The 10,744-nt window shown below is 42.2% G+C and overlaps 3 protein-coding genes across 4 annotated transcripts; 2 read left to right on the top strand and 1 right to left on the bottom strand.

The window, feature by feature from the left end:
- Positions 1–531: 531 nt before the first annotated feature.
- On the top strand, positions 532–4,685 carry LOC120671810. 2 transcript variants are annotated; one of them, XM_039952048.1, is made up of 11 exons: positions 532–816; positions 1,241–1,600; positions 1,978–2,649; positions 2,758–2,910; positions 3,001–3,346; positions 3,434–3,575; positions 3,646–3,776; positions 3,850–3,906; positions 4,002–4,083; positions 4,153–4,316; positions 4,417–4,685. In XM_039952048.1, exons 2-6 carry the CDS (start codon positions 1,244–1,246, stop codon positions 3,571–3,573), a joined length of 1,668 nt encoding a protein of 555 aa, XP_039807982.1. In that variant the 5' UTR covers positions 532–816; positions 1,241–1,243; the 3' UTR covers positions 3,574–3,575; positions 3,646–3,776; positions 3,850–3,906; positions 4,002–4,083; positions 4,153–4,316; positions 4,417–4,685. The 2 variants fall into 2 exon arrangements, with proteins under 2 accessions (XP_039807982.1, XP_039807981.1); XM_039952047.1 differs by having other exon boundaries at positions 533–816; positions 3,434–3,569.
- A 54-nt stretch (positions 4,686–4,739) lies between these two features.
- Positions 4,740–5,806, top strand: LOC120672288. The gene is made up of 3 exons (XM_039952615.1): positions 4,740–5,105; positions 5,180–5,491; positions 5,576–5,806. The coding sequence occupies exons 1-3, from the start codon at positions 4,800–4,802 to the stop codon at positions 5,684–5,686; spliced, it is 729 nt and encodes a 242-aa protein (XP_039808549.1). The 5' UTR covers positions 4,740–4,799; the 3' UTR covers positions 5,687–5,806.
- A 2,382-nt stretch (positions 5,807–8,188) lies between these two features.
- On the bottom strand, positions 8,189–9,866 carry LOC120674797 (protein FAR1-RELATED SEQUENCE 5-like). Its single transcript, XM_039955918.1, has 3 exons — positions 9,517–9,866; positions 8,724–9,220; positions 8,189–8,633 (listed from the first exon to the last, which is right to left on the bottom strand). Exons 1-3 carry the CDS (start codon positions 9,829–9,831, stop codon positions 8,189–8,191), a joined length of 1,257 nt encoding a protein of 418 aa, XP_039811852.1. The 5' UTR covers positions 9,832–9,866.
- Between the last annotated feature and the right edge of the window lie 878 nt (positions 9,867–10,744).

The raw sequence follows: 10,744 nt of genomic DNA on the forward strand, positions 1-10,744 counted from the left end.
ACTGCATGTACATATATGACACTACGAGAAAAAGAATGCCAAATTAAAATTTTTACATTATTATGTGCCAAGTTAAGTAGATCGTGTACAACCAAAATGTGTAAAAACTATATCAATTTTCGAGGCCTGCTCCATAGAACGATTAGATGATAGATTCATGACTATATATATATATATATATATATATATATATATATATATATATATATATATATATATATATATAGACGCTTGTTTGTGGCCGGCTATAGAATAACTAATTCTATAGCCAGGTTCTTTTCGCCAGGCTCGACAGCTCGACCCGGCTCTTCGGTCGTGCGGCTCCACTCGGCTCATCGAGCATCCTCCGGTGCAATAATTCATTACGCCAACAAATTATTGATCCCTAAAATTGCTCTCGTTTTCAATGCCTCAAGCGAAAACACCACCAAATCTCATGATTCAATTGCCGAGCGGTAAATCTCCTGATTCTCTCGCCGAGCAGGAAGAGATGCACAAATTCACCGGCGGTGATGCCGTTCTGGAATCGCAGGAGGAGATTCTCTTGCCGCAGCTTCCGCATACGCTCGTCAAAATCACCGATCCTCTGCTTCATCCCCCAGCCCCAACTCGCTACAGGAAGGCCACTTCTCCCCTGCCGGAGAAGTCCCAACTCTCCGGCGACGACCCTGGCCTGCTCCGCCCTTAGCCCCATAGTTGAATCGGTACCCAGCAGTCCACCTGTGCTCCCTCTGCTGAGATTGACCCCAGCGTGCGTGAAGCCCCTTGCGATTGGGTGAATCGCCAATCCCCATCCAGGCCATCGAAGAGATCAAGGTAAGCATAATGTGTACAAGCTTAATTAAATCAGGGAACGATTCTTCATAAAATTGACCGCACGGAAGTCTCCACAGTTTTGTTTGATTCTTGAAGCTAGATACCCGTAGGTTGCATATGGTCCCCGGTTGCATATATTTTTTTGCAGGCAATTATTTTGATTGATCTTATAGTAAAACACCAAGCTGCTTAGGGCATACTTCTTGTAACTTTTATTATGGATTCACTGACCTTGCACAGTGATAACTGATAAAATGACCTTATAATTAGGAGCTTGGTTGTAGTATGAAATTTACGTCAATCATCATCTGTGTTATATAATTTTGCCGATTAATTATGTGGTGCATTCATGGCCCCTGGTTTCATTTTCTTCAATTCTACCAGTGTTCGTAATACAAAATATAATACACTACTTTTCAAATAGGCTATGAGGAAAATTCAGGGGAGATTAAAAGCATTCTCAGTCCAGACCACACAAGGTGAATGGAACTTCGATGTCAGTACAATCACCGGGGCAGCTGCGCAACCATCTGCTGGTGTTGATGCACGGACACAACCATCATCAGCAGCCCCTCAACCGCCTGATGCCCGCAATGCTAACGTGGTTAAGATCAGTTGCAAACCACCAGCCAAGATTGTTCAACGATCTCTTGCCGAATCAAGCAGTGCCAGGGATCTTCCTCAGTGTGATGATGATGATGACTTCATGGAACCTCTGCCGAGGCGACCTGTCACCAAGAAACAGTGCGTCAATGCGAGTGTAGCGGACAATGCAACTGGCAAGGTACAATAGTAATTTAGTTGATCTTTTAGGTCCATGGAAATAACCATATAATTTATCACATTATGAATTTTGGGTTACTGTAATCATGTTAATTAGTTATGAATAACTTTATTTCTCATACAGCATACGTAGAAAAAATACACCCACCATTCAGTTGTTACTGTAACATTGACTGATCAATTTTGTGGTAAGTTAACCATATAATTTACTATTCCAATGAATTACACAAATACCAGGGTTATAGGGATGTTGTTAGTTAATCTGAATTTTCTGTGACCTTAATTTGCAATGTACCTAAACATTGTGGTAACGTGTCATCTACCCTGTACCCAGGTTCTTTCACAACTCACTCCACTTTTATATCTGCACCTTTTCAGCATGCGAAGAACCCTGTCAAGTATGCTCATGCTCCTACTGTTCGATGCGCCCCATCGGCATTCAACTGGTTTGTCGACCACCTAACGTTCAACCAGCGTATGCGAATCAAAGAAATGGGTTTTGGCGGGCTCCTTCATGTTTCGGCAGATAGGTTAGAGAGCAGAGAACTATTAAAGTTCTTGTTGGACAGGCTAGACCCCAGCACTATGGTGATCAATATTTCCAAAGACAAGGGAATCCATGTCACCCCGTACGCCGTCATGCAAGTGCTTGGTTTACCAGACAGTGGTGAACATCTACATTTCCATTCACACAACCAAGCATCTAGGGAGTTCTCTGCTTTCAAGGTTTGGGTTGGTCTAGAAGAATCCCAAGACATGCATGCTAGCCATCTCCAAAATATTTTGGAGGATGATTCTAATATGGGATCTGCCATGATTGATGATGACATGGCAATAAGATTTTTCTTCATCATTGCTTGTAACAAACTGCTTTTCCCAAGCACAGACAACAACATCAGGTGCAAGGATGTTTACTTGACTAGGGACCTGACTTGCTTACCAGGGTTGAACTGGTGCAAAGCAGTTGTGGATGACCTTCAAGATGTTGCATTCACTTGGCGGGCTGACAGAACAAAGAAATCGCTCTCAGGATGTGCAATATTTCTCATTGTGAGTATACTATTTTTGCCACCCATATGATTGATTGACTAGTTTAAATTTATTTACTGAAATTTTCCATTGACCACATTTTTACCCATGCCTTCGATTTTTATGTAGATACTGTATCTTGACAACCTCCAATGCAAATATCAGATTGCACACACTGAAACTCCTCGCGCAAAGTACTTTGATCAAAATGTTATTAAGAAGATAATTACTGCTGACAGGATGAAAGACCGACAAGGGAAGGCTACATTTGGGCTATTACCGGTGAGGTCTTTTAGTGAGTATTCTTGTGTTATTTACATTTACACTCTGTAATTTCCAATATGTATTAACAATTTTATTTGTTGTGTGCAGCTTAGGAACAGCATCAATACTTGCTACCATAGGACTCAGCACTCATCTTCAGAAGTCCCAGTAAACATTGACCCATTGGCCGCAACACATTTCTCCAGTATGCAAGCAGAAGTGCATAGTTTAGTTGCTCAGATTGGTACCAGTTCAAGGAAGATGCAGGCAATGCTGGTCTTGGCAAATTTTGAAGCTAAATCTAAGAAAGCATCAAGTTATATGAACATCGGCCAACAGATACTACGGGATGCACATCAGGCAGCCGTTCACACTCTGCGAACAATTTTGCATGATGAGGTGAATGGCAACATCAATCAACAACATCATGACCAGACCCATGCTTGTGATGAAGGTAGTGACATGTGTTCGAGCTCACAGAGTTCGGATTGATTATTTTTTTCTTGTATTTTACATTCTCTATATTACTTTATGCGTGCAGCTCAAGCCGATGACATTGACATGCATGATAACAATAGTCTGGAAAACAGAGGGTCTGAACATGTATCTGACATGCCAATTAGTCGATCTGAAGTAAGGGGAAGTGAGCTGTCTTCTGGTAAGTCACATGACAACTGGTAGTTGTGAGAACCAAAGATCTAAAAAATCCATATTAAAAAATTCATTAACCCTCATTAACCCCACGAGTTTCAGGTGGTCACACAAACCAGGATTTCAATCAGGCTGCAACTGCAGAATTTCAACAAAACAGGACCAAAGAACAAGTTTTACCACCCGTCGACAGCATGCACAATGCCGCCACTGCTAGTTTCTATTTTCCCGGTGTAAATTACTGAACCTGACTACTTTGTTCACTGCCACATTCTTTGTGTAACCGAACTCCCCATCCTTCTCCAGGGGAATATTGAGGTTGGCAATGAAACTGAAGGTGAATTTTCACCCGTCTGTACTCAGGTCACACACTCACCTGGTGTTTCAAATAAGCATCTCTAATATTTTAGCATTAGCCATGGACATCCTCACACATACATTTGATTCTTCACATGCAGGTTCCCACAGATGTTACTATTGATCGTGTCGTGCCTCTTCGAGCGGCTGAAGGAGATACTGGACCATCCTTGCCCATCGGCAGTATGTTGTCTTCTTATTTCTTATATATATTTAAGATTTCACCTGCTATTTATTTCATATCACCTGCAGGCACTCATGATAATGTCCACGAAGCAACTTCACATGTGGATTCCCTAGTTGGAGTCACTGATGCATATACCACTGTTACCAGCCCCCGACAAGTTGCAACGGCTGAAATGACTAGATCAGAAGCGAATGTCATTGCACAAACTGCCAAACAAGTGCCAGATGAGGTCCTTATCTACCACCTTAGTTTCACACGTACATCATCCACTTTGTTGCATTTTCGTCAATGCACTTATGACAACATTTTTTTCCTGAATGTGTGCACAGTCGGCAGGAATCATTAGTAGCATCGATGATGCACTCGGCCCTATTCTTTTCCGGCCTTGCACTCCAGGTGACATCCCCCACTGCCCAGCTATTAATCCTAGGCCACAACGGCTTACAAAAAGACCCGCCATGTATGTGTCACCATTCAAAGGTGATCCACAACGAGCAAAAGTTCCATTGTCCAAGGCACTTGCTGTGAGAAAGAAGTTCAAATGTAGAATGACGTGTTTAAGGTACTGTTTATGATCATACTCTCAAATATTACATGCTTCAAACACGCACTTATGTATCATCCCTTACATACTAGTGATGTTTTCATCCGCACCGACTTGAGGGAATTCAGTGGATCAGACATATTAGCTTCCTTCATTGAGGGGGAAAAGATGTTGTGCACCAGATTCATGTCCTACTTTGTTGCTTGCATGAGTCATGATGAATCAGTCCACATGATTGATGGTGGTGGATACAGGGTCTTCTTATCTCTAGAGCTTGGGGTGAGTGAGACCAATGTCACGTGCACTAGTCAGCATTTCAACAGTTTTTTTTATATTCTCTTATTCCATTCATGGCACATGCAGGATTATGTCAATATAGAGGAAGGTGAAGGCATATCTCAGTGGGAATCACCTCAAGCCCTCGCCATTTTACAACGTGATATTGAACATGTTGATCCAAACAAAGTGAAACTAGTAAGTGCACATGTCAACCTCATGAATTTGAGCTTCAAGTTTGTTTCCCTTAAAACTTTTTTTTTCATGTCTAGTTCCTTTTGCCGGTTATGGAGGAGGGTCACTACAGCATATACTGTATCAACTTCATACATGACCGCATAGATGTTCTGGATTCTAGCCCAGAAGACCACAAAGTTTACCATCAAGTTCTAGGTGACCGAATCATTCACAGGCTCAATCTCCTATTCCAGTTGGCTACGAATTCCACAATAAAACAGTTTACTAGATTCAAGCGTCCCATCATAGATGTATGTTCACAAACGCGTGCAATTGATTGCGGTTTCTTTGCACTTAAATTCATGGAGCTTTGGAATGGTGAATCTTTCCATTTTCCAATCCTAGCAGTAAGGCTTATCATTCTTCACCAAATTCATCACTTGCTATTCTTTTAATTCCTCCATCTCATCCTGTTCCACAACAAAATCCAGGAAAACATATGGCAGTACAAGTCTCAGCTCCTCTTCTATGGCATCTACCATCCGATCAACAAGATTGAGAAGCTCCCTGCTGGACTCGAAGCATATAGGCCTCGCCTGTGATCCTCATCATTGATCCTTGTTTTCCAACAAAATGTGTACTAGTGAATAAGTTCGATGCCACTTGTTTTTCTACTGCCCACAATAAATTATTTCATGTTGGTTGTATGGACACCAGAGGTTGTACTAAAGTTTTCATGGAACCTGTTTCCCTATTTTTATTCCAGTTCAATTGATTTGTCATATCACTATTTTTGTCAGTTTGGCCACAAATTTCATTTCTACTCATATTACCAGATGTCTTGTCAGTCGTTACTAGCTGGAGAAAAGCTATCCTTTCAGGTTTTAAGGCCTCTTAATTTAATATAGGGATTCTCTGTAACATAAACTTGGTTACGATAATATTGAATAAACAACAAATTAAAGTCTAACAAAACACTCATCTCATCATGGACACAAATCTTTCATGATGCACTCATCTCCTTAGTGCTGTGCATTCTTGGACTAGCTAAGGATCAAATTGCACCAATTTTATACGTACAGATTGCCCTACCTGAACCAATATCATCAAAATTTCTCATGACTTTATGAGACTTCTAATATAGTAAGCCAACAGAGAAGTGGCAACTTACTGTTACGAGACAACCAAAAACTCTCCAAATACATGAAGTTCCAACAGTAATGCTCCCCAAATACAGTAAACTATTACGAGAATTCAGTTTCAGAACTAACATGAGGTATGCAAATTCTAATAAACATAACACACTTAGTTCGAACACAGTAATCTGTTACAATGTTTCAAAACACGAAGCGCTTGAAAATTATGGTAAAACAAAATCATTGATCCCAATTTAATTATTCTATCAATGTATACGCCTTATGCCACATCATCAAAATCGTCTTCCAGTTGCCTTTTGGTCGGTGGTCTCCCCCTCTTCCGTCCCATCTTGCCCCGCAGACTCCCGCTGGCTCCTCTTTTCTTTCCTGCATTTTCCGGGTTAAGATCACAGCTTGTGCTATAATGTCCCAAAAATCCACAGTATCCACATGTCCGTTTCCCCTCTGCCTTATTGGTGCTTGCATCATCATTAACAACTTGCTTCCCACCACGCTTTCTACCCTTTGTAGCTGCCTCCTTTGGTGCAGAATTTGAGATTTGGATTTCATCTAGAATTGGTGGAGCACGCGGTTGGCCTCCAGGTTCATTTGCCACATCCTGTTCACCCTGATTAGCTTGAGGTTCATCTTCAGTTCCAGAAGACCCACCTTGGGAATATGAACACTCCCCCCTATTTGATGGCCCAGTATCTCTTGCAATAGCTTCACCCCACTCAGCTAATGCAGTCATCTGTTCACAAGCTTTCTCAAACCCAAAACTTGTTTTGCGGCATGCCCTCACAGCCGTCATTGCGATTTCTACTAGCTTCTTGGTTTTGTGTTGTTCACTTTCGCATGCCGTTTCTGTTGTCACTATGTCATGTCTGTCCCATGTTACCATACTCCTCGCACCCCTAGTGTATCTCTTCATTATATAATCTGAAGGTATATTGTCAATCTGAAGGTGTGTGAAGGCTTTAATAAGATGGGCGCAGAACAATCCTACAATAAGCAAATCCACAATTGTCAGAAACCACCTTAAACTAACAAATTCTACAGTGAAACTTTTTTAAAACGACCTCTATATTACCTGTATGCTCCCATGTCTTGCACTCGCACGTATATGTCCCAAATCTTACATCAGCCTCCACTCTGAATGAATGTTGAAACCATGCATACTTCCATGACTGATTTGTGTGTGTCACTAGGTAAACATCAACCTCGTTTGGATGAGGATCAATACGGAATGCAGTACTGTATATATAAGTTTCCCTATACTTTTTGTACACAGCTCGTGTATACACCCTGCTCAAATGGGCATCAAAGGGTTGCATTGTCAACCGCAAGTTACCAGCCTGTTTCATATACAACCACATAAAACAATGTGTCTCAGTTACAAATAGATTTGTTATAAATTCCAAAAGAAGTTTGTAAAAATATTGATGGTAATTTAGATACAAAAAATGATTGTCATTTTTTTACCTGAGACCAATGGGTTTCTCCAGCCGCCGCGTGGTTTGTGCGTTGAATGAAGTCTAGCATCCTGCGTGCAAATTTACTCATGCATGTCATATGTCCTGTGAAGCCACTACTCTTGATCATCTTATTAACACTTTCACTTCTTTGTGTAGAGGTCATCCTCCCACAGTACAAGGGTTTGAAGTAAGCAGCAACCCACAGGTGCCTACTATCCCAAAGCCCCTTAATAGTATCATCCTTCTGTAAGCCATACTCATCCACTAGCTCCTTCCATGCTGCCTCAAACTCTGTAGGTGTTAAAGGGTGATTGATTACAGTGAGGAGCTTTATATTCAAACCATCATGTAGTTTGTACAATTTTCTCAGCTCCCATCTATACTTCTTCAGCATGTGCCAACGACACAACCTGTGTTGTGTTTTCTTGAATACCTTCTGGATCGCGGCCGCCATTGCGCTATCCTGATCTGTAACACAATAAAGGTCACAAAGTTACCAGACATTCATCTTTTTGTGGGTACTCAAGAAAATCATTTTCAACGATTTCTCACCTGTAAGTATACATCTTGGGTCGCGACTTCCAGTCATACAGTTTTGGAATGCCCTAAACAGCCACTCAAAAGTGTTAGCTTGCTCGTCCTGCAACAGTGCTTGCCCAAACACGACGTTCTGCAGTTGATGGTTTGACCCAACAAACATAGCTAAAGGCATGCTATACACGTTGGTTTTGTACGTCGTGTCGAATGTAACGACATCTCCAAAATCTCTATATTCTGCACGCTGGCTGGCATGGCTCCAAAACACATTCTTTATCACATTTTGCTCATCCACCTGCACCTCATAGTAGAAATATTCGTTTTGGCCCTTCATCTCACTAAAGAACTCAAGCAGCTTCGGTATATCATTTTCCCTCTCCTCCCTCGCAGCTGCAGCTTTCCTGAATTCATGAAAGAATTTATCACATCAAGGGCACTTACATGTATTCGACAATGTCATGCTCAACAAAAAATAAAATAAAATTTGTTACCTATTTCTCAAGTCCATCTCAGTGAATGTGAAGTTTTGCCTCCCACCATATAACTCAGACAACACATTTACTGTAGTGTTGTGGGAAGCATCACACCTATGCATCTGATCAACAACCTCCATGACTATTGGGTCTTTGTTCTTCTTCAACCTCAGGTATTGCGTTACACTTGGTGATGGATGCAGTGGATGGTTGTGCTCCAACCTTTTCCTCTCAAAGAACCAATAGTCCTTTTTCTTGTTCCATTTAACCTTCACAAAAGCCTTGCACTCACACCTCATGGACATTCTCTCACGTACCCTCTCCTCACCCGGCTTGTAGTAATCCCAGTGCCCTTGTTTATTACACGATAACTCCAGTACAGTAGTTCTAGTCCTGGTTATGCGAACACCAAATCCTGCCTTGCCCGCGTAGAACTTGTAAAATTCTTCGGCTTCATCTTTGCTGTCAAAACGGAACTCCTCATTTGGCACGATTGTCTCTGGCAACAAGGGATCCTGAGAAAATGAACACAAATTTATAAGCTATTTCCATCCAATCACTAAAAAACAAGCCTGAAACTAGCAACATTCATTCAGATACAAGGTACACAAATTCAGAAGCTATTTCCATCTAATCTCGAAATAAAAACAGCGTGAAACCATGCTAAAACATTTTTTGCCTTCATGCATCGCTGTTTCCTAGTACTACTCACAACAAGCTAGATATGATATATGAGTCACGCTTGTTATCTTCAATATTAGTGCAACCAATCAGATATATCAGAAAATTAGTTCAGGATCAGCACACTTACGTGCGTGTACGTCCTCTCCGCTTCAGGCGTTGCCATGGTTCCCGGGGACACGGCTTGCAGCGGAGTCACCTGAGCCAACCTTGTGGGATTTATAGCAGGCAACGGCCCTGGGCATGGCGACTCATCATGACTACTCGGCGCAGTGCCGTGCGTCTGTGGCGTGGCCGGCAGAGCCGAACAACGGAACTCCATCGATTCTGCCGATTCCCTCGTCGGCAGGCCAGATCGTATCACCATTGCAGGCGGCGTAGCAGAGTCACCTGCCGTGCAGCATGCGCTAATTGCTCCTGAGGCTGTTTGTGTTACGTAATCCATGGAATTGGATTGCGTATGAGGAGCGTGATGCAACAGGGCACAGGGATAGCAAGGAGGAGTCGCCGGCCTGAAAATTCTCATTTGTCGATTAATGTCGTCAATGCCGTAACGGGTGCCGCTCCCGACGATGCTTCCTCTCCCCTTGCGGTAATGATGCCGCGGTAGTTATTGTCGTAATGATTTCCGTGCTCGGCTCGTCGTACCCCCCCCCCCCCCCCCCCCCCCCCCCCCGGCTCGCTCGATTGCCTCCCAATCGTGGGCTCCGCTCGGCTCGGCATCAGCGGGAGGCACCACCTGTGCCGGATGGTAACGGAACCTCAGGGGATGATCGGTCAATCACGACGGTCGGATGGACTGGCTGTAGAATAGGGTATTCTATAGCCGGCCATAAAGTATAGGTACCGTATATATATATATATATATATATATATATATATATATATATATATATATATATATATATGAGCTCTGTTCGGTGGTGGTGGGATACTAATACTACTGAATGTGTTCGGTTTTGCTGCTTACTGATAGGATGCTGCGAACGCACTGCACTTTCTACCCAGCAATTGGAAGACCAAGTATACAATCCTGTATAAAACCAGTGCTGTCTTCAGGCCAAAAAGGTTTGCAGCTGGACAAGATGTGGCATTTGTTTCGCCTTACTATTTCTTATTTCTCAACAAGGCGCTATATTTGCATTATTGTGATCAGAGTTTTGAATTGTTAAATTGCATATAGTGGATGTGTGTGTGATATATGATTGGGAACATATCTAGTGGAAACCGCAACTTTCGTGAAAATTCATGCAAACCACGGCAAAAAGGTTGTCTAAATTCACCAAACAAATCACACATGTAGATGATATGATGATACATAACCTTGTAAAATATCTTATCGAAACTCGACTTGGTTT

Source organism: Panicum virgatum, chromosome 5N (genome assembly GCF_016808335.1).
Source record: "Panicum virgatum strain AP13 chromosome 5N, P.virgatum_v5, whole genome shotgun sequence".
Taxonomy (NCBI): domain Eukaryota; kingdom Viridiplantae; phylum Streptophyta; class Magnoliopsida; order Poales; family Poaceae; genus Panicum; species Panicum virgatum.

Bases quoted from the DNA above. Each gene is read 5' to 3' on its own strand.
- LOC120671810 (XM_039952047.1), top strand. From the start codon at position 1,244: ATGAGGAAAATTCAGGGGAGATTAAAAGCATTCTCAGTCCAGACCACA. The intron at 2,911-3,000 runs GTGAGGTCTTTT...TGTTGTGTGCAG, and splicing joins CTACATTTGGGCTATTACCG to CTTAGGAACAGCATCAATAC. The intron at 3,347-3,433 runs GTAGTGACATGT...TTATGCGTGCAG, and splicing joins GACCCATGCTTGTGATGAAG to CTCAAGCCGATGACATTGAC.
- LOC120672288 (XM_039952615.1), top strand. From the start codon at position 4,800: ATGTTGTGCACCAGATTCATGTCCTACTTTGTTGCTTGCATGAGTCAT. The intron at 5,106-5,179 runs GTAAGTGCACAT...TTTCATGTCTAG, and splicing joins ATCCAAACAAAGTGAAACTA to TTCCTTTTGCCGGTTATGGA. The intron at 5,492-5,575 runs GTAAGGCTTATC...AACAAAATCCAG, and splicing joins TCCATTTTCCAATCCTAGCA to GAAAACATATGGCAGTACAA.
- LOC120674797 (XM_039955918.1), bottom strand. From the start codon at position 9,831: ATGGATTACGTAACACAAACAGCCTCAGGAGCAATTAGCGCATGCTGC. The intron at 9,221-9,516 runs GTAAGTGTGCTG...TCATTTTCTCAG, and splicing joins CGGAGAGGACGTACACGCAC to GATCCCTTGTTGCCAGAGAC. The intron at 8,634-8,723 runs GTAACAAATTTT...TCATGAATTCAG, and splicing joins GAGATGGACTTGAGAAATAG to GAAAGCTGCAGCTGCGAGGG.